The sequence below is a fragment of the Camelus bactrianus genome, chromosome 11, assembly GCF_048773025.1.
Source record: "Camelus bactrianus isolate YW-2024 breed Bactrian camel chromosome 11, ASM4877302v1, whole genome shotgun sequence".
In the NCBI taxonomy this organism is placed as follows: Eukaryota; Metazoa; Chordata; class Mammalia; order Artiodactyla; family Camelidae; genus Camelus; species Camelus bactrianus.
This window is the reverse complement of record NC_133549.1, coordinates 65,584,711-65,607,590: the sequence shown is the minus strand read 5'-3', so window position 1 is coordinate 65,607,590 and position 22,880 is coordinate 65,584,711. Positions and strand designations below refer to the sequence as shown.

At 43.0% G+C, this 22,880-nt stretch overlaps 1 protein-coding gene across 4 annotated transcripts in view; it reads right to left on the bottom strand.

The window, feature by feature from the left end:
• Positions 1-2,402: 2,402 nt before the first annotated feature.
• The window catches only part of HKDC1 (hexokinase domain containing 1), a 48,116-nt gene continuing 27,638 nt past the window's right edge, over positions 2,403-22,880 (bottom strand). For 3 of the 4 annotated variants that reach the window (XM_074374115.1, XM_074374117.1, XM_074374116.1), the window contains 11 exons: positions 20,431-20,586; positions 19,096-19,329; positions 18,253-18,557; positions 16,491-16,636; positions 16,291-16,410; positions 12,035-12,130; positions 11,760-11,859; positions 10,033-10,216; positions 8,000-8,155; positions 4,058-4,291; positions 2,403-3,341 (listed from right to left, as the gene is read on the bottom strand). In XM_074374115.1, coding sequence (XP_074230216.1) covers positions 3,194-3,341; positions 4,058-4,291; positions 8,000-8,155; positions 10,033-10,216; positions 11,760-11,859; positions 12,035-12,130; positions 16,291-16,410; positions 16,491-16,636; positions 18,253-18,557; positions 19,096-19,329; positions 20,431-20,586 — 1,879 coding nt within the window. In that variant the 3' untranslated portion in view covers positions 2,403-3,193. The remainder of the gene's footprint in view (positions 3,342-4,057; positions 4,292-7,999; positions 8,156-10,032; positions 10,217-11,759; positions 11,860-12,034; positions 12,131-16,290; positions 16,411-16,490; positions 16,637-18,252; positions 18,558-19,095; positions 19,330-20,430; positions 20,587-22,880) is intronic. The other variant, XM_074374118.1, reaches the window with a different exon arrangement.

Below are 22,880 nucleotides of genomic sequence, written 5' to 3'. Positions count from 1 at the left end.
ATTGTTATTAGGTTCGTGATGGATCTTGTTATAGAACACATTAACAAATAAGCACATCTACTGCTATATTATCACATTAATATTCTAACTATTGTAATTCACTACCACTGATTTCCTTCATAATCCTATGTATTTTATGCACTCAAAAACATTATGAGAAAGGATCCATGGGTTCACATGCTTGCCAAAGGGGTTTATTGTGCACATGCACAAACATGCATGTGCACATGTACACAGACACACACAGATAGAGAGTTTCTGATTTAAGGGATGCTGGACATGGTCAAGAATTGTCTTCCTCTTGTTCTTGTTGTAAATATCTGCAATACAATATTGTAAATTCCTTCCTTCCTTGTTAGCCTGCGAGTTCTTATAAAGCTGGAATGGTACCTTGTATTTCTTTGGGTCCTCAGTGCCTAGAACAGGGCTTAACATTTACTGAATCACCATTTATACAGTATCTACTGTGTATAAGGCTCAAGTCCGATTGGGTGAGGTAGAATGGAGTGATTCAAAGGAGAGCAATAATTCATTCACATGCTTGTTTGGGTATTTCTTCATTCATTCATTTAGAGAATTGTCCAATGGCTACTCAAGGCCAGCCACTATGGTAGGCTCTGGGAAAACAGAAAATGAGAGCCAAGTCCTCTCATGAAGCGCACATTTCAGCTAATGGAAAGGACAGAAAACAAGATATCTGAAGACAGACAAATGGGAATGAGGTCATTTGTTCTGGAGAGTCAGAGTCATGGGGTAAATCTAGTTCTTAAATCTATATTCATCAGCTCTCTCTAGCCAAAATGTTCCTGGGAGAAAGTAACCACAGGGGTAGAAAATGTAGGTGACGATGTCCTTCCTTAGAGGAAAAGTCTATGGGATTCACATGAGGACAGCGTACCTTGTTGTGTGGTTGCTGGTCTTGCTTAATAAACTTTGAGAAGTTAACCCTCCATTGTCACAGGTGTTTCAGGGGCTCGCCTGTCCAAAGACAGCAAAATGGATGTCTGCCTTCTCTGTGGTTCCGTCCTGGTTCAAGGATTCTATGATGTTATCCATTAGTCAGAATCTGCAAGGTTGCCTAGATACCTTGAGGCTTCTTTTTCTCGTGAGACCAAAGCTGAGAAAGTAGGTTGATTGACCTTGGACCTGCCAAAATGTGTAGAAAGACCAGGTTGTGGGAGGATGTGATGGCGCAACCACCTGAATCTTTGGGCCAGATCATCCATCCAGACAGGATGGCAAAGGGAGAGACCTCAGCAGAACCAGGAAGGAGAGGGACTTGGAGTTGGGGGTGTCTTACCAAGGAATAGGAGAACTGGGGAAAGGTAACAAGGACAACAAGGCTCGGCGCTGACTGAGACAACATCTAAGGTGAAACATTTTCCCAAAGAGGCAAAACCTCAAAATACAAAAAGATAAATTTAACAAATCCACACAACATCTCTGCAGAGAGGTATAACTTTAAAATTAAAATTTTTTCATTTTGGTAAATCTAGGACCCACCCACAACAATATCCCCATACTTGTTTCCTAAATTTTTGAAAAAATATTTCCTAAGGAATCTCAGCTCCCTCGTCTGTCCCCAGCTTCAGCTGGCCTCTCTCTTACCCTTCTCAAGCCTTCTCCATCCTGTCTGTCTGAACGGCCTGTTTCAGCAAATGGTGACAAAGTAGCACTAGAAATAAGTACATAAATCAACCTGGATAATCTGTAATACTATTTTTTCAGTTTGTTTCTCATGATAATGGCCTCCACTTTTTCCAAGAAAGTTTTCTTGAAACACTTTATTTCAATCATGTCTCCATCCAGTAAGTATTTAATAAGAATGGCACAGTGCTGTGTTCACTGGGACAACACAAAAATGCATCTCACAAAGAGCTTACAATCTACTAGGTCAGGTAAGAAATGCAGACAGATAACTCTACGACAAGATAGAAAGTCACAGGTGGTTCAAATAAAGCGGTTCAAATAAGGCGGCAATGTGAAGAGAAAGAGAAAGAGAAAGGATGTCCACTGGGGAAATGGTCAGAACAGGTCAATTCCTCTTAGTTCTGGAAGATAGAATGGAGACTGATGGGGCATGTGGGAGGCACCGAGTTCCACAGAGGTAGAGGTTAGTTCAAGATTGGAAGGACTTCTGATCAATTCCAGCAGTTTAAAAGCAAGAGCTGTAGGATCATGTGGTAAACATCCAGTCACAGGAAGTATTGATTCCAATGAAATTTGGACAATCTGTTAAAGATATTGTAGCAGATATTCCATATATCTTCCCATTGGTAAGAAATCTGAACTAGAGAGATGCTCTCAGCAACTTCTGACTCCATGTGTCCCTTATTCAACCAACAGAGCATGAAGTTGCCAAGTGAGCCTCCCAGATAAAATATTAATACTTCAAGCAAAGATTCTTGGGAAATCAAATAAGTTTTATTCATTTACTGGATTTCATATACCTAACAGTCCTTAAAACAGCTATCATCAGCAGCAACACAAACCACACATAAAATGTTAACATGTGCCCCAAATGGAAGCCCCCCCCATCACACACATGTATTGAGAAACAAAAATCCTACAGGGTGCTAATATAACTCACTCTAAGCATGAAAAGTTTCCTACAGGGCTCCCTAGCAATCAACCTTTCTTCATCCTGGGGCTGAATACTCCAAAGTCTTTGCTCTCTCTTCATACTTGAAGTCAACATAACAAGCTAATGACAAGTCAGATTAGATCTCCAGTTGATTACATGAGCCCCTATCCCTCTCAAATGTGCATCCACATGTGGAAGGTCCAATTTACTACAAGTGATGGCAGAAGCATCCCAGTGGGGAACTCAGCCAGCCAAGCCACACGGGCAGATCGTGTATATGTTTCCAAGTCCAGCAGCCGCAGGACCACAGAGAACTAATAGCTCAGGCCTCAACTGAAAAAGTTGCTATAAAGGCATCTCTTGGGCCCAACGTTTTGATTTTATAAGTTGGCCCATCTTTGGTCCAAATATGCCAAATAGAAATGTCATTTAATGCCCTTGAAAATGAGTAACAAAATGCTAAGAGTACTCAAGAACCTGGGGTTCTCTTTCAGCCATCCAGAAGGTGAAGTCAGTCAGAAGCTTGCCTGTCAGTCCCTGACCAACTCACTGGCCAGAGGAAAGGCTGGTCAGTATCCAAGGCTCATCGGGCCCGACCCCGAGGGGTTCCTAGTTCTCCTTCCGTGCCTGCTGTAACCTCTTGGCCACAGCAGTGATCAGAGCTGCTCCCTTTCCACTCCCATCTTCTGACAGCATGAACGTCACATCACATTGAGGGGCCAGTTCTTTTACAGTTTCCTGCAATATCCGAGAAAAGCTACAAAAAAGAGAAAGAGAAACATCATCAGCATTTAGTTGTAGCATGTATCGGCACTTTGTTCATTTTACGAATAATATTCCATTGCACAGATGTACCATATTTTACATTCTCACCATCAGTTGCTAATACATCTCTTCATTACCAAAACAAAATGTAAAACATTAAGCGAAAATAAAAGCTTTCATCACTGAAGTTTTTGTGATGTGCCATGCACCCTTCAGACACTAACTTAATTCTCACAACAATCTATGAGGTAGGTATGATTTTCGTCCATCATTTTACAGATAAAGAACTGAGGCTCAAAGAGGGTAAGAAACTGGCCCTGCACTTCCCAGCTTCTAAGTGGTGGAGCCAGTATTCAAACTCACTCTTAATCCTTCTGCCCACTGACTCTGAACTCAGACTTGACAGATGCTGCATGCGGTGCAAAATATTCAGCTGTCATCACTCCCCTGTGAGGTCAGGTGGGACTGTGTAATAATAACCACTTGTATTTATTGAGCACTATGTAAAGCACTTTACATGTATGAACTCACTCAATCCTCATGCGGTCCTGTGAGGTAGAGGTTATTACAACCTGCCTTTTACAGATGAGGAACCTGAAGCTCAGAGAGGATGGTGAACATGCCCACATCATACCACCAGGAAGCAGAGCCAGGGGGTCCACACTCAGCCTCAGCAGCCTCCCACCCCCGCCTCTCTGGAGCACTCACTGCGGGTGCAGCTTGTACAGGGTGCCGTCCACACCCACAGTGATCTTCAGGTGCTCAAGCCCCTGGTCTTCCCTCCTTTTCTCCACAATGGCGGCCAGGCCAGCGCCATAGAGCTGGGCTGCCCGCCGGGACACTGCTCCACACACCTCCTTCACCACGATGCTGTCCTCACATGTGCTGTCCAGGCCGAGCTGCTGCAGGATCCTCCTGACCTGGAGCAGGGCCAGCCGATCGCTGCGGGCAAACAGAGCAGGGCATCAGGACCTGCTTCTTGGGGCCCTGGAACCCACTCCACGTGGCTCAGTCCCCCATGCCTAGATGCCCAAGCAGAAGGGAGAAGAAAATGATGGCAATGGCTAAGCTGGAGCAGAATGCCTTAGAAGCTAAGATTCAAGAAAGTCTGCCACCCCTGGGGAAGTCCAAGCATGTTCAGAAAATAAAGTGTGAGTGCCTCTTGTGTTAAGCATAGACAAACCTATTATCTCACTAGAAGTTATTGTTAGATTCAGCAACCAACACATCAGGTACTCATTTTTCAGAAGAATCTGAGGTTCAGAGTGCTAGAAAGTTGCCCACAGACAGTAGAGAGCAGGGATTCAAACATTCACCTTCCTGAGCCAAGTCTGGCCTCTCTCACTGAGCATGCCAACTGCTGATACACTGGCACTATTTAATGGAAGCCAACTTTCCTTCTGTTTGACTTTTTCTGATTCTCTGCTTTCTTTTCTCATCTGGATTACCGACCATGAGGGTAAGACTGTATTCTCAATAGTAGCCAGCATAGGCTGGCTGCGAACATTCAGAGGGCAAGTGAACAAATGAATACACAATGTACAATCAGCACCTTAGTGAATGGGAACCCGCTAGGACCATGCTTGTATGCAGAGAAGCACCTGTCGTGGTGACAGGCTGGCCTTGAGTTAAGACCCTGTTTATCTCACATTGAACTTACAGAGCTCTGACTCCCACGCTAAACGGTGTAAAGTTCTAGTCTTGCCTGCCTCAGGCAACACTTAGGGAAGAACGGTGTTGTCAGGATAAAACAACTTAGAAACAATCTGTACGCCACGTAGTGGAATCAGCACGTAAACGGCGGTAGACTACAGAACCCTTTATAGACCTGAGAGGTGAATTTGCATGAGAATATTTAATGCTATGGAAAATGTTCATGGCACATTAAGTTTAAAAATACATCATAAAATACTACGTGCCATATGATCTTGGTTTTTGTGTTTTTGTTTTTTAATGTTTGTCCTTGTACAGAAAAACAGAGCAGAAGGAAAGCTATTCAGATTCCAGTAGGGTTATCAGTAATTCTTATTTTCTTCCTTTTACTCATGAATGAGTAGTGTATGGATAGGAAGAAAAAAAAAGGATTTTCTTTTAGTATGTATAAAAATAAAACCTGACATTTTTTCCACAGTCTAGCCCTTCACAATTTACCTAGTTCTTTCATGTACATTCCCTTACTCACTCCTCAGAACAATCCTTGGGGTTAGGTAGAAGACAAATTATTTATCCTCTAAAGAAGGAAATTGGGGTCCAGAAAGGTGAAGGAACCTGCCTCGCACAGCACAAACAAGTTAAGTGGCAGAGACAAATCTTAAACTTAGGCTCTGAGACTGTAAAGCCAAGATTCTTCTGAGAATCACTGTCCCACCTATGCAACACCACGCTTCGAAATGGGCTGCAGTCAGCATAGCGCCCATCAGCTTCCAGCTGGCTCCAGGTGGATAATGGTTTTCTTTCTATTCCATGAAGGTTAAATAAACCACAAAAAAACCCTGTAGAAATCAAAGCATCTAAAGCAGACACCTGTTGCAAGGCAGAAGCAAATATTCCTGGAGGCATAGAGGTCCTGCCAACCAGCTCTTGTCCAGGAACAACTTTCTTTGTATTCACTCCAAAAAAGGCAAGGCAAAGACAGGTCAATCTGCTTATTTCTTGCACCTGAGGGAGAAATTATTTTCCCCCACAGCAAAATGATCAATTGCCCTCTGATCATCAAACTGATGACTTTTAACTTGCACTTTCATGTCTGATGGGTTACAGACCAGATCCCACCCCACCCCCCAAAATGCCAAACATCTGTTAGTCAATACTTCAAAAACACAAAATTGCTGCTGCAGTTACTGTTTCTACCACCATCTCCTCAGACACGGAGAACTCCCTTGCACCAGCCCATCTGATGTCCCTTATTAAGTACACTGCTCTCTCTTTCTCTCTTTTTTTTCCGCTGCTCTCTTTCATACAGAGTTTTCTTTTTTCCCCAAAGTGATTTTTGGCTTGCTGGCATCTGACCACAGAGATCAAGAGAATTAATGAATGCAAATTGAGAGACATTCCAAACACGAAGCCTCTGATAACATCCAGTGATGGTATGAAATGTAGTAACTGACACATTTGGACATAACTGATTGTGGTGGAACTACTTTTAAAAAAAATTGTGCCCATAGGGAAAGGCTTTCTTTAAACAAATGCTTCTACTCCTAAGGAATAATTCATGAGATGCAAATGACTATGTGTGTACAAAAAGGATAATTATAGTGTTACTCAGAATTGCAGAAATCCAAAAATTATAAGCTAGGCATCCTATACTAACGCGGAAGTTTGGTAAATTATAATATAGCAACATAGTGTAACATTATACAGCCATTTAAAATGATAATTACAACAAAGAGTTGATATGGGAAAGCTTCCCTTTCTAGAAGTAATCCAGCTAATAAATGCAGAAAGAGTGATAGCATTAAATTATCATCATTTTCCAATCTCTAGTGAAATCACAGATCTGGGCAAGGAGCATCAATGACTGCTAATATCGTAGAAGAGATAGACAGGTAACTCAATGCCACCTATGAAATAGTTGCATCTAAAATTTAATGCTGACTCCAACAGTGTATCTGGGTCTAATTATGAGTTTGCAGGAAATACAAGGGACAGAGGAAAATGCTAAATTCTGCAGTCAGCAACATCTAAAACACAGGAAAGTCACAGGATAAAATGAGAGTTTCTTCATCAGACACATTATGAGGGGAAACAAGATTAAAAGAGATTTTAAAAACCTATCAACCAAATGCACTGACCTTGTTTGAATACTGATGCAAACAAATGAACTGTAAAACCATTATTTTTTTGGCAATTTGGAAAAGCGGAACACTGACAGGATATTTTATGAAATTAAGGTTTATCATTAGCTATTTCAGGTATAGTGATGATAATGTGTTTTTTTTTGAGGACTCATATTTTAGAAAAACATTTTGAAATATTTATAGATAAACTGACATAACATGTGGGATTGACTTCAGATTAATCCAGTTTGGGGTGGGCAAAGCAGAAGTATACAGGTATAAATCCAGTTTAGCCATGAGCTGATCATTGTTGAAGGTGGTGTTAGAAACATCAGGTTCATTTTACTATTCCCTCCGCTTTTGTATATATTTGAAACTTTTTATAATAAAAAATAAAAACCAGAATTATAAATGAAAATCTCCAAAGACAAACAGCATACAGAATGATGTGTCATGTGACTGCAATTATGAAAACATGTTTACACACATTCAAGAACTTGAAAGGGAATATAATATACAAAAATCAAAATAGTTGTATTTAGTAGTGAGCACATGGGTGATTTTTTTTAAAAAGACTTTTCTTTCATACTGTGGACACATCATCTTTTCAGGAACAAAAGAGGATCATTGTTTAGCCTAAGCTAACTCCTGTGTAACCATCTAGGAACCTCGGGGCCCAGGCAGCTGCTGGCCCCTCAGCTGGGTGCTGCAGTCCTGACGCAACTGGAGGAAGCAGCCCCAGAAGGCAACCCTCTGCCCAGCCAGGCCCTTACTGTTTATTTTTAAATTTCAGATCTGCTGGAGCCTGGAGTGACAGCAGCACATTCCAATTAGGGCCGCTCACACCAAGCAGGTGAAATTGATCACGAGTCACCTTTCAATCTGAGACAAGAACTTGGTTTCAAAGATGCCCCTGGTCCGGAGACGTTCTGAAATCTGCCCGCGGAAGAGGAGACCCTGCTTGGTCAAGTCAATCAGGATCTGCCGCACGATCTCCCCCAGGTACATCCCACTGGTCATTTTCTCGTATCTATTTGGAGAAAAGGGATAAGATTGGTGAGAGCAGGAAAATGAGTGCTGGTGAGTGGTTCCTGAAAGATTCACAGGTCAGAGTGTGGAAGGCATGCCACTGGCATCCACTAGCTGCCTGGGTTGGAGTGGGTCAGAGTGGGCAACTGGCCCAGAGAAGCGCATGCAGGAGACCGCATGATGTGGGAAAGCCAGGCTTGACCAGGGAGCCATGCTGACCAGGGGCCAGGTCTGCCACATATTAGCTGAATGACTTGAGCAAGCACCATAAGCCATCATCTCTAAAACAGAGAGCAAAACACTGACCCAACAAGACTTGGGAGGCAAGCGTCTGGTGCACAGTAGGCACTAAGCAAAAGTGAGTCCCTATCCTGGCCCCAAAGCTAGTACTCCTTGGCTTTGTATTTGAAAAAATCTGTTCCACTAGAGATCTTCCTCCATGAGGTAATACATTTAAACTGTCTGCACACACTGAGGGTGATCTAAAAATGTTAGCTCCCATCCCCGTTTCTACCAGGCTGTGAGCACCATGACAGAAAGAGTAAGAGCAAAAGGATCCTTATAACCGACACTCTGCCCAGGTATGTGTGACAGTATTAATAACAATGATGCAGAGCAGGACTGCCACTGCCTGCAGGGTCAAATGGAAACCTAAGTGTGCCTGACGCTTACATGCTGGACCTGTGTTCTCTTAACTGCTCAGGACCTCATCAGTCTAAGGAACCAACACTTTAGACAAACAACAGTGACAGAAGGCAAATTCAACTATGTTGCTGCCTTAAACTCTCACCCCAAAAATGTGACCCTCCAATGGATTCAGACACAAAACTTAGATGTCCCAATTTGGGATTCAGTAATAAGGTCCCTTGTTAAGGTTCCTTGTGTTTTGGTCCCGGGTTCAGCTGGGTTTACCACAGCTCACCTGCCTCCCAGCTACAAAGACTAGTGCCAAGGAAAAAGAGGGACCACCAGGTCTGGTCTTGGTCTTGTAAAGCCTCTTCCTTCTCAGTGTTCTCAGTTCAACAGTCGGTGGCCCAGACATGCCATTACATTTCCTACCTGCTCAACTTTTCCACTTGGATATCATCCATCACGATAAACCTATATTTTCATCTTATTTTATATAGTAAGACACTGTGTTTAGTTGTGACAAAGACCAAATGGCCTGACAGTAAAACATTTACTATCTAATCTTTCACAGAAAAAGTTTTCCAACCCCTGATGGATGGGCCCAGGCTAATGATCAATTGCCAGCTTGCTAGCTCTATCCTTATCTACCCATTTCTCTCCTACTCAAGAAGGCATATGAGAATGCAAGTGAAAACGTACTGTTTTATTTTTCTTTAAACCATTCACTATTTTCAGTATTTTTAGTATGATTAGCAATTGGAATACACCACACAAGTGATTGTGACCCATGATAGGACATGATATCAGCGCTGAGAATCAGGACTCCCATCCATCACCCCCTCAGCAGAGGTCACCAACCTGGTAGCCTGCTCTTGAAAGGCTGAGGATGTTGACCTCTAAATTGGACCTACTAGAAGCCCATCCTAAGAGGATCCACTAAGTCACCAAGCCCCTTCTCTGTGACACCCTGTCCACAGTGAATGGACTTTTTGACAGCCTCTGCCTCATTTCCAAAGCTACCACTAGACCCTATGGTATCTTATGATAATTAGAAAAGGGTACCCCTTCTTTCTACTTGTTGGAAACTTGTTATAACATTTTGCTTTTGTTCAAATAAGACACTTCACTGACATCTGATGGAGAGCTAATAAATAAACAAACGATACCGTCTGTAATATGAAAATGGCACCCCCTTAGATCTGTATATACTGCACAACCTGCATAAATGTACACATCTATCCTTCTCACCTCTGTTTGCCAGGATTCAAGGACCCCTCATCCACCTCCTTGTCATATTGGGTCCGGATGTCATCTATGCAGCCATTATCTCCAAATCCTCCCCACTCTGTGTTAATGCACATCTTCCCTTCATCCCCTTCCACCAGTTCGATGTTCCTCATCTCCTCCATGTAGCACATGTTGCTGCCTGTTCCTAGAAGGAATCATGAAGGGACTTTAGTCTTCAAAAGACACCTCTAGGTTTTAAAGAGCCAGCAGAGTACAGTGGAGAGGAATTTAGGTTTGGAGTCAGATATAACCAGGTACAGATTTCAGCTTTACACTCATAGCTGGGTGACCATAGACAAGAATCTCATCTTTCAGAGATCCAATTTCTTCATATCCGTAAATAGGAAATAACACCTGCCTTACAGATTTGTTATAAAGAAAAAGAATGAGATGTTTGTAAATTTCCTCCACATAGAGTTAGTACCTGTGATATCATTATCCTCCTCCTCATCATCATCATCACAATTGATAAGCCATAAGTACACAAAGTGAGCTTCCAAGTAGTCAGAGCTGGAAAGGATCATGAGGAATCATCTAGTTGTGGATAAGTAGACATTTGGCATCTGTAAGCCACCCTCTTCTCCCTTGTCATTGACCTGGTCTCAGAACTATTTTCAACACAACAGTCCAGGCAATTATGTTTATTGGGGGGGTTAATTAGTTTTTTTTTCTCTCACTTATCTATTCATTTTAATGGAGGTACTGAGATTGAACCCAGGACCTTGTGCGTGCTAGGCATGTGCTCTACCACTTAAGCTATCTCTCCACCTCCCAGGCAACTATTATCTTCAATTAAACAAGTCTCACCTCTTCTCCCTCCTAGATCTAGCCCAATCCCTCCCACATCTAGCCCAATCCCTCCCGCAAATAATGAAACTCAAGTCCAGACAGAATAAGCAACCTGCCCAGGGTCACCAAGTATATAAGAGTAAGAGTGAGATGAAACCTCTTACTGGGCACTGAAGACTTCTCAATATATCCCCATTTCCTTGTTGTACATACTACTCACCTTCAGGAAGCCCTGACAACCATCTGGAACAATTTCCCCAGACTCTGCTATTACACAACCTGTGCCTGTCACTTGGAATGCCCATTATCCCTGTCTCCACCTGTTCAAATGCCTCCTGTCCCCTCACCTCTTCAAGGAGTCATCCCCCTCGAATCCACCCTTGCCCTTAATCATTGTCAGACTTTCCTCAAAGACCCCTAAAGAACCTATATCACATCTCAGAATACTCCCTTCTCCTCTCCTAGGTTTCTTTCCAACTCTTCCCCATCCTCTGTACCCTGGCAGCCAGAAGAGGTCAGAGACCAGAGGAGGTATATGTTGGAGCCAGCATGAAAATCTAGCTCCCTCAGCCCTAGGCCAACATTATCCAACTGTGGTCTCCTTCCTCCCAGGATAATGTGCTCCAAGGACCTGATTTGAAAATCCTCTCTTTCTATGTTATTTTTATCAGCAGAAAGGATAACCTTGGCTCAGGACCCTTAAGGAAAAAGATATTAAGTAATGAGTTGGGAATTAGGAGACTTGGAATCCCATTCTTAACTTCATCTCTGCCTTGGACAAAGCTGACTTCAGAGCCTCTATATAATTGAACAATGGCCCCCTGCCCTTCACTATGTTAAAAGGGAAACTCCAAAAGATCAGATGGGAATAGGCCAGTGAGACATGCCTGACCACTTACCCGCAATCAGGCCAACCTCACAATTAGGATCTTCATAGCCACAGGTCATCATGGTCCCCACTGTGTCATTCACAACTGCAACTATGTCCAGGTCAAACTCCTGCAAAGAAAGCAGCTCTATTGTAAGTGGTATGTGCAGGTCAAACAGGCTCGGGAGGGGCACATCAGCCCTAGGCAGGCAGAGGCCAGAGTCACAGGGCTAAGTGTAGGATGGCAGAGCAAAGGGGCCGGGGGAAGGGGCAAGGTCAGGCATGAGCCTCAGCACCATATCGTACATTTCTCCTCTTGATGGCTTCCCTGAGCATGTCCACCACGTCTTCCCCTTCACAGTCAGTGGCCTTGAAGCCTTTGGTCCACTCAATGAGTGTTCCCTGAAAGAAAGGAGGGGAAATTCGTTTGAGCAATAGTTTGCTGGGACCACAGCACAACCTTAGCATCAAACAGATGCAAGGCATTAGAGCTGAATGCTGGACAAATGTATGTGCTTTTGACTGTGCTTCCATCTCTGCAGCCCTAACACCAGGCCCACAGGCGTCACAGAGCATGATGCTCAGACAAGGCCCACTGCTGAGTGGAATAATTGCAGCAATTCATATTTATCAAGGGTCAGGCCATATTCCCTGGCCATGACTGCACAGAACAAAGGCCACTTCTAATTTAGCCAATCAATCACATCTTTGTGATTAAAGATAAAGCTACAGAATATTCATCAAAGCATTATTTCACAGGAAAAGCAAGAGGCATCTATCATTCCAACAGAATGGATCTTTCATCATGTACATCAATATAGAAAATGCTAATATAGCCACAAAAAATAATGCTGTAGGAGAACGTTAGATATGGAAAGATGTTCACTGTAAACTGTTAAGTGAACTCATGTTAAAGCAAATTATTCTATTATTCTTTTAAAATGCCCCCAACACACACACACACTTAAATCTGGAAAAAAGCATGAAACAATGCATACACCAGGGGGTAGACAGTGGTTCTCTCCGGGTACAAGATCACAGGTACCCTTTAGTCTCTCCTTTTTGTTTGTCTATATTTTCAAGTTTTCCCAAAATTAGCATGTATAATTTTTATAATACGGAGAAAAAGTATTTCTGATTTTTAAAAGGTAGAGCAAGGTTATACTGAACCTTGCTGAACCAAGAGTTAGTCTAGCCTCAGACTCCATAGCCTAGAGCTGGGGGCGGGCGAGGGCAGGTAAAGCTGGGGCATCTAGACCAGGAGAGCTCCTGGGATAGGAGCGGTGGCCAGCAACTCTGATGGCAGCACCCCCAACCCCAGGGGCTGAATGGCCACCTCACTTTGAGGTTCTCAGCTCCAGTCTCCCCCTTCTTCTCCACAGTCCTTGGGAAACTGGGACTTGCTCTTTTCCTGGTGAATATATGTAGAACATTAGAGATTCACCTGATTCACCCCCAGTTGAAAAATCTCTCTTTCTTATTAGTTGCAATTATACAAAAGTCATTGTTTTGAAAAGTCTCTCTTTTTAAAATAAACTAGTGGTTACCAGAAGGGAGATGGCTAAGGATAGGGGCAAAATAGGTGAAAAGGATTAAGAGGTATAAACTACATAAGTTACAAGAATGTAATAGATTGCACAGGGAATATAGTCTATATTTTATAGTAACTTTGTACGGAGTATAATCTGTAAAAATATCCAATTACTATGTTGTATACCTGAAACTAATATAATATTGTAATATGTATGTTCATTTATGACTGAAAAATTGTGCTCTACACTGGAAATTGACACATTGTAAACTGACTATAACTCAATAAAATAAAATTTAAAAAAATATAATCCTGTAAATCAACTATACTTCAATTTTTAAAAAGTCTCTCTTTTTTCTCGCCAGCCATCAGTGGCTTAGCTCCCAGCTGTCCACTGATCTCCCCTTCTTCTTAGCTGTGTCTTCATGAACCTGTCAGAACTTCTGGGAGAGGAAGCCTAGAGGCCCAATGTCCTAGGTCAGGAGGAGCAGCTATGTCCTGATGCCCGTCAATCATTCAGGACCGTGGACAGCTGCACATGGCTCCCCCTTCCCCATGTGTATTAATTTTTAATGGCAGCAGTAATACAGGAATGCACGGTCTTTATAAAAAAAAAATTAAAATGTTACTGATAAGGACAAAGTCCTCTTTAACTCCCCATCTCCCCGAACCTGAGAGGTAACCTCTATTATTAATCTGATATGAATACTTTCAGACTTTCTCTCTGCTTACATGTATTTTTTAAATAAATAAATTTATGGCATGTGTGGACTACTGCAATTTGTTTTTCTCACTCAGCAATATATCTTTTAGACCATTCCAGGTCAGTTAATATGGAAAATATTCCTCAAATACAATTGTACAGAATTTTTAAAATCCACAAAACATACCTATAAAATACTGTTTTTATCCCCATTTTTGAAATGAGGAAGGCAAAGGTGCAGAGAGGTTAAATAACATGCCCAAAGTCACACAGCCAGCAAGTGCAGACGCCAAGACCGAACTAACTAAGGCAACGTGGTTCCAGATTCACACTTTTAAGTACTGCACTCTGTTGCCTCCCGCCTAGGTAGGTAGTGTCTGTAACACTTAGAACGACGTCTGACACAGAGCAAGCACTATGTCTGTGCTTGTTAAGTAAAAATCAAGTAATTGATTCCATATGATTGATACATCATAGTTTATTTAGTCATTCTCCATTGCCAGACATTTGGGTTATTTCTAATTTTTCATTGTTAAAAAGTGATGCTGTAGTGAACATCTTTGTTCATTCCTCCTGAGGTACATTTGAGAAATGGAATATTGAGAAATCGATCTGCTGCTTCTTAGCATTCTGGCATTTTTAATTTTGAGAGCTCTAGCCATATTACCAGATAATTTAGCCTTTTGAACTCCTTTCTCCCTGTTCTCTGAATGATTGGGATGGATGTGGTGGGTAGACCTGGTGAAGCGTGTGTTTTCATGGCCTTTTCATGGCCCTGGAGAGCTCTGTTTCAGTTCTGATTCTGTACCTACCCATCAGACAAAACTGCATGCCTCAATTCCCTCCTATGAAAAATGAAATAGCATAGAAAATAGAGAAATTTATGCATACAATAAGAGTAAGTACTCATTTCTTGATTTTTTTTCATTATATGTATCTAAGTGTACTGTGCATTATGACCAAAATGGTCCAAAACCACTGGGCTCCACAAGGGCAGAATGCAAAAGCCTGGGCTCTCAGCCACCATTGTTTACAGATATGGCCACCTGGACATCTTACTTAATCCTATGTGCCTCCATTTTTCTTAGCTACAAAATGTTGATTTTAGTGTGTACACATACAATAGAATGTTATTTAGCTTTAAAAAGGAAGGAAATTCTACAGGGATGACCCTTGAGGACACTATGCTAAGCAAAATAAGCCAGTCACAAAATGACAAATACTGTATGATTTTACTTATATAAGGTACCTAGAAACAGAGACAGAAAATAAAATAAAGGTTACCAGGAGTCTGGGAGAGGAGCAAATGGGGAGTTATTGTTTAATGGGTGTAAAGTTTCAGTTTTGGATGATGAAAAAGTTCAAAAGGTGGATAGTGGTGATAGTTTCACAACAATGTGAAGGTATTTTAATGCCACAAAACCATACACATAAAAAGGGTTAAAGTGGTAAACACTATATCTATTTTACCACAATAAAAAATGATAAAATAAACCAAAAGTAGTGTGTACATCATGAGGACACTGAGTGGATTAGTCAAAATCTTGTCAAATCTTTGGTGCCATTCTTCTTACTGTCATGAGCTCCCTGGTTGACTTGCTGTGCTGACCAGAGTTCTCCCCATAAACTGAGGAGTGGTGTTCTGCTTTAATGCCAGTCCTGTAAGCTTGGCTGACATAAGCTGATCAAAGAGCAAGACAGAGCATTCCATTCTCCATGAGCTGGTGAATGGTGTACTTATCCAAGAAGTCCAAGAAAAATCTTGTGATATATGTTTCTAAATTACTATGAATAATTTATTAAAAATCATTATCCATGATGTTCTTCAGTGTCAGATGATTAAGTGTCTATGTGATAAATTCCTCCTGAGATTCTAATACCAGGAAAGAAATGCATTTCTTCTGATACACTGGTAAGATTTTATTCATCAGACAATAAAACCTCTACAACCTATTGTGTTTTCCTGTTTATGCTGGCTGCCCAGGAAGATACAGATAATATTACAGACTGTTACAGAGTTATAACTGGCCTTGACTGGTCATCACCTCTTCCTGTCTCTTGATAATATGATTTGACCTTTCTTTTAACAGTACTCTTAAACATGTGTCCCTTTATTGTATACTACCCTATTTTGCAAACTTTAATCCAAAAGACAATAATAACAAAAATGTAACATAGTAAATAGAAAAATTTTAATGGTCCAAATTCTAGGTCATGTCTCCCCAGTTGCCCTGAACCTGAGACCCCTAAGTAAAATGAACAGTGACTCAGAGTTGCCTTGAAGTTCCCAGGTATAGGAAGGAGGCCCACCAGGTTCGGCTGTCTTACCTTGTCAATGCTCGCTTGCCTGCAGGGAAACGAGAATGTGAAGCCCAAAGGCAGCTGGGCCCCCTTGAGGCCCATGTAGTCCAGGAAGTCGGCGATGCATTGCACGATGTGGTCAAATAGCTGCAGGGAAAGAGTGGCAGTCATCCCTGGCCTGCACTGTTATGGGGTGGCAGGCTGGCACCTCGGAGTGCAGAGTTTACCTCCTCACCGGTGCCCTGCATGATCTCCAGGGGGATGGCAAAGATTTTGTTGTATATTCGCACCGACCTCCATCCACTTCTGATCTTCACCAGGAGGACCCGGAAGTTGGTTCCCCCCAGATCCAGGGCAAGGAACTTTCCTTTCTCTGTGGTGGAGAAAGTGGGGGCTGCATCCACCAGCATGTACCAAGCAGGGCCTTGTGTGCGGGCATTGGGAGGAAGAGGAGACACCAAAACAGAGCAGACCCAGAGCCTGCCCACCTGGGCTCATGGCCAGAGGGGTACAGCAGTCACTGAGCATAGCCTCAGAGCACTGGACAGGAACCCTGAGCCCATGTGAGGCCAGCCTGCTTTTCTTGGTGTCTGGTAAGAGCCCCACATAATACTTATGCTTGAGGAGCCTGAGAGTGAATCCAAGCCAGGCTACCCTGACTACAGTGGACTCAGAAGGTGCTTCCATCATGTCTGTAGGGCCTATAGGACCTGCTCATCACAAGCATGAAATTGTTCTTCTGTCCCGTTCTCCTCTTCCTCAGATTCCCACACCCCCACCTGATTAATAAGAAACCATATCAAGTCCAACCCCTATTACCGTCCAGGGCCCCCCAGCGCAGCGCCTCTCACTTCTCTGACATCGCAGAGCATCGCAGCCTGTTCCATGTAACCCCTCACCTTCCTTCCTGCTCACTCATTCTGTTCTAACCATGCTGGTCTTTTTGCTGTTCCCTGAATTGCCTGAATTTGCCGAAGACCTCACCCCCAATGAGCTCTCTTACGCCTTGTCCTGCTCAAATTTTCTTCATACCCCTGTCATTACATGGCATCCTTTGACATTTATTTACTGTCTGCCAGCCCAACAGAACATAAGCTCCACAAAGGTACGGACTGTGTTTTCATCACTACTCTGTCATCATGTCTACAACAGAGCCTGACATACAGCAGGTACTTAATGAAACTCTGAGGAATGAAGGCAAAATGATAAAAGAGATGAAAGAATGAATAACTAAATAGTGTCTTTTACTGCTTTCATTTTTTCCCTCAAGTAGACTTGAAGGATATTGGCTCTGGAAAATATCTTTATTGTTGAGACATTCCAAGTACAGCTGTGTGACCTTGACTATGTCTTCTAACCTCTCTGAGACTCAGTTTTGACACTTATAAAATTGGAATCATTCTCTATTTATGTAACATACAGAGTGGTTGTGAGAACAAAATGAAATTAAAGGTTCAAAAGCAAATTAAAGATATGAAGCATTGTACAAAGGTCATTATATCTGGGTGAGGCCCATGAGATTCAAATTGGTGGAGTAACTTGTCTAAAGAACTGACTCCACTGTTGCATGGCTCCTCTTGGCTGAGCACAGAGGACCAGGAGAAGGATCAAGGGTCTGAAGTCTTGGGCAGAGTCAGGGGGAGAAAGTGAAGAGAGAGGAGAGGAAGAGAGCCAAGCCCCAGGACAGAAGAGAGCCAGAGAAGAGGGTGGAAGACAAGCCAGACACTCTAAGTGTCCAGATGGTAGTTCCCCAGGGGACAGCATCTGGGTCTTCACACACATGTAACCTAACTTATTCTTTCACTGCCAGTGCCTTGGATCAACCGAGGCAAATAGATTCAGAAGAGTACTAACTTTCTACCCAACTCTCCCTCCCTCCATTACAGACATGAACCCAAGGCTCTTAAAACAAAAAACCTAACTGGATTTAAGGAGTTTTGATGGGAGCTCTGGGTAGCCCATCAGAGAAGGGAGCTGTACTTGGCTCACCTGTGCCATCTGGCATCCCACGGACATAGGTGGGCAGCATCTTGACTGTGGCCAGTGGGTGGGTGTCCCTCTTCAGCCCATAGTCGAGCTCAACCCGCATCTTGTCCTGCACACCCTCAAGTTGCTCTCGAGTCAGCTGGAACAAAGCCAGCACCTTGTCAATCTGCTTCCGCTGGGCTTGCACACGGGAGGCCACTGCTGTCACCATGGCAGCTCCCTTGGTGCTGCCACTCTCTGACAGCAGAAAGCGAACATCACAGTTCGGGACCAGTTTCCTCACCACTTTGTGCAGGCGTTTTGGATATCTAAAGACAGGAGTGAAGGCAAAATATGAAACAATCATAAAGGCCCAGGCCTAGTCAATGGGAACAAACACAGGTGTAGCAATGGAATGGGGTCCTGAGGAGCCCTGCTCCCTCCTTCTGGGAAATTCTCATTTCTCTTGTGTTTTCCTGCCAGTATCCTTCATGTGAACTTGGCAGCCTCTGCCATCCCAATTTCCCCCCATTTATAACTGGGTGTATCTTACTTTCCAATCTTACCACATAGTAAGTATTCAGTAATAATGGATAGATGGGTGTATGGATAAGGACATGGATGGATGGCCTTGCTACTCAGACAATTGGCTTTAGCAGAGTACTTCTCTAAGAATGATCTCCCAAAGCAACCCAGCCAGCTAGATGAATGTAATCTCTGAATTCACCCCTGCCCCTATAATCGCAGAACCATAGAAGCTGGTTGGTTCCAGCAACCCAGAGAAGCAGCATAGTTTAGAGAGAACACTGGGACTCTGTTCCAGGGGAGGCTCATTTGCAGGGGTGTGGACCCGCCACCAGCACTCACTGCGGGTGGATCTTGTAGAGTGTGCCGTCCATGCCCACCGTGGTCCGAAGTCGCGCCAGCTTCTTGTTCTCCCGCAGGCGAGTCAGGATGGCTGCCAGGGCTGCTGCACAGAGATTAGCAGAACGGAAGGAGACGATGGTGCAGACGTGCTGGACCGCGATGCAGTCGGCTTCCGAAGGCTCCAGGCCCAGATCCGTCAGGATCTCTCTTGTATTGGCCAGGCCTTCTTTATACCTGGCCGGGGGAAAAGAATGAGAGGACCAAACTTCTCTATCCCCTGGGATTCCCCTCAGAGAGCCAGCATTCCCACCTCTCAGGACTGTGAAAATAAACAGGCTGGCACATAATCGTATAGTAACAATTTCAACAATGGTCATGATAGCCACTGTTTATCGCACACCCACTATGCGCCAGATGCTTGTCTAAGAACTTGACATGTATTAACTCACTCCTCACAAAAATCCTGGTGGAAGAATTGTTATTATCCTATTGTACAGAAGAGGGATCTGAGGCACAAAGAGGGTAGGTAACTTGTCCACAGGCACACAGTTAGTAAGCGCAAAGGCCAGGATTTGAACTCAGGCAGTTAGAGTACAGAGCCCACCATTTAAGGCACCCTGTACTACACTGTCTTTCATAGAAACTCAGTCTCTGCCAAGTTCTGCACAAGCACAGACTCTGGGAGTACAGACTCTGGGAGTGCAGACTCAGGGAGCTCACCGTGCTGAGCTCAGATTCTAAGCTGACTACAAAGCTCAGGGCAATGCCAGGGTATCTAAGTCTGAGGAGCAGGATCCTGAGTTGACTGGGGCTAGCCAACTTCAGCAGTCAGCTCCCCACTGCAGGGACCTGTGTGTGAGGCCTCCAATCACCAAAGCCAAAGCCAGTCGCCAACTGCACCAGGTAGAGAAGGCTCTTTGCTCTAGCAGTTGTTCTTAATTTGGATTCAATACATGACCAAGGATGCCCTGATATTATAAGCAAAACTGTATGAAATGTACATTTTGGGGTAAAGGGTCCAGAACTTGAATCAGATTCTCAAAGGGGTTTATGGCCCTAAAAAAGTTATGTCACTACTTCAGGGAGGAAGAAGGCAGCAAAACATGAGGGGAGGGTAGACCTCTGACAGCAGAATCCCTGGCTGATGAAACCAACAAGAAGCCACATGTGAGGCTTTGCTAACCCACTTGAAGCTCTGCCCAGGTCTGAAATCGTCCTGGTGAAGAAGGAAGATCTGGTCCCTCTGTGTACCACTCCCATGAGCACACCATGCCTTGTCTGCCCACCCTAATCCTCTGCAAAGTCAATGTGAGAGGGACCCTGCCGAAAGCTTACTTCTCCATGGCAGCCACATGCCGTGTTTCAATCTTGCCCTTGATGTGGAGAGCGGAGGATTTCTCGCCGCCAAACAGGAGGCCTGCCTTGGCCATCTTTAGCAAGATAAGCCTGACGAGTTCTCCCAGATACAGGCCGCTGATCATCTTCTCAAACCTACAATTTGGTGAACAGATAGGAGGCAGCAATGCCTTTGATTACGCACCATCCATTCCCAAAGCCCATGAGCCATGGCCATGGTCAGGACTACGAGTAGTGAAAAGGCCTCTTGACGGGTCAGGAGGCCTCAGTCTCTGCCCCAGAGCCCACTCATCCTCTCTGAGCTGCATTCTCCTCACCTATAAAAGGGGAAGACTAACCTAGAGGAAATCTAAGATTCTTTCCTGATCATAAAGTGCTTGATTCCAAGAGTCTTTATCTCAAATCACCCTTGGCCATGGGAGTGCCATTCTCATGCTAGGCATAAAGAACCTCAACTTCAGAGACTTCAGCTACTTTCCCAGGATCACCAACCACAACATGACAAATCCAAATTTCAAATGTTTCCAATTCCTATACATGTTTCTGTCCAAGAGAGAAAGATGCTGTGTCTGTGAGATGGGCTTGGACAGACCCAATGAGCCCCAAAGAGGACCAAAGAGGTTCTACAATAAAGTGGATGAAATATTCTGCCAGGCTACCTACACCTGGACTCTCAGTCTGCATACAAGCAATTATTAATTGTTCCCCAAATAAACTACTAAAAATAATTTTTATTCTGCAAATGTAAGATGTGAAATCAAGAATAATCTGTTTCCTAATCAAATTTATGTATTTCATTATAAAAAGTCTTAAAACACTGCAGAAACAGAATACAATCAAAAGAAATCCAAGTTGGGTTTAGGGGAGTGGAATTTATTTTAAGTGAAGTGGATGGAGTGAGGATGATAAAGTCCAAAAAAATGGGAACCATGTCCTTGGGCTGTGACAGCTCTGTGTCACCAGTGAAATGGGTATGTGCTGGGGAACAGGTGCATTCAAAGCAGAAATTTGCTCCCCAGCTATGCAATTTTAGTGTTTGAGTGGTTTCTAGGAGGTACTTAAAATATTTATTCACCAGGGCTTCTTGGGAAAGCGGTTTTCCAGGCCTGGGGCTGGGAAAGTACACAATGAGCCTGGACCATCTTATTGTGTCAGAAAATAAGGACGTATTTAAAGTGTGATGCAAACATGTCAAGAGAAGACAGGGACTAGCTTGAAGGAGCTTCCACTGGCTAAATCTGAAAAAATGTGAGCATCAAAATAAATAATTCTAGGAAGAAATTATAACGCATAAAGTAAAAAAGTATCCATATTAGTATAAATAGATAACTGGAGAGTTCTTCCTTACCGTAGAATAACAACCAATAAACATAGAAGGAATGATGTATTTAGAAATTCATCAATGGATGCTAAGCTACAGAGTGATAGTTCAATGAGAAATAGGATATTCACATAGTCTCAAAGTATCTCTTCACCAGATAATGATTCTCTACAGAGGGAATACTCCACCTTATGGTAGAGAAACCTCTTGCATCTCCCCTCAACCAAGTGATCTGAGTTATAGCATCACCCATAATGGAACAAACATCACGTGCTTCCAGATCTGATACCCTGGGCAGGAAACATATCATTTGTGTGATAGCCCTGCCAAAAATGCGTCACCTGAATCTAATCCTGAGAAAACGTCAGAAAAATCCAAGTTGAGAGACATTCTGTGATATAAATGGCCTGTACGCTTGACAGTCATGAAAAAACAAAGATATTACAGATGATTATAAGAGGCTGAAGCAACACAGCAGCAGCACAACATGTGTGAGTCTGGACCTGGCCCAGAACAGCATTTTTTCTTTTTCTTTTTATAAAGGACTTCAGTGTGGTAGCTGGTGAGTTTTGAATAGATCTGTAAATTAGATATCAGAACTGATCAAGTGTTAATTTCCTAATTTTTATAATTATACTTTGGTTATATAAGAGAATGTAATTGTTTTCAGATAATATGCTCTGAAGTGTTTAGGAGTTAAAGGATCTTAAGTTTGCAATTTAATCTCAAATGGTTCAGAAAAATAATTTTATACAGTCGTATATTTTATACATATGTGTACTTAGTGTGTGTTGGTATATACCTATACACACAGACAGAAGGAGAATGTTATCATTTAGGGAATCTGAGTGAAGGGGAATTTTGTATTATTTTTGCTACTTCTCTGTAAGTCTGAAATTATTTTTTAAATTTCTAAACTTTTTTTCATTCAACAAACACCTTTTGTTTTTTAAACAAACACTTAATGAGCTGCAATAATGTGAAGACACTATGTGTAGAAAGGAAGGGAAAATGGCAGGTGTGGCCAGCCGTCTGGCGCACAGGCAGAGCTGAGGCAGGTCCCACGCCGTTACACGACAGGCGAGCGTGGGACGAGCGCGGAGAAAGG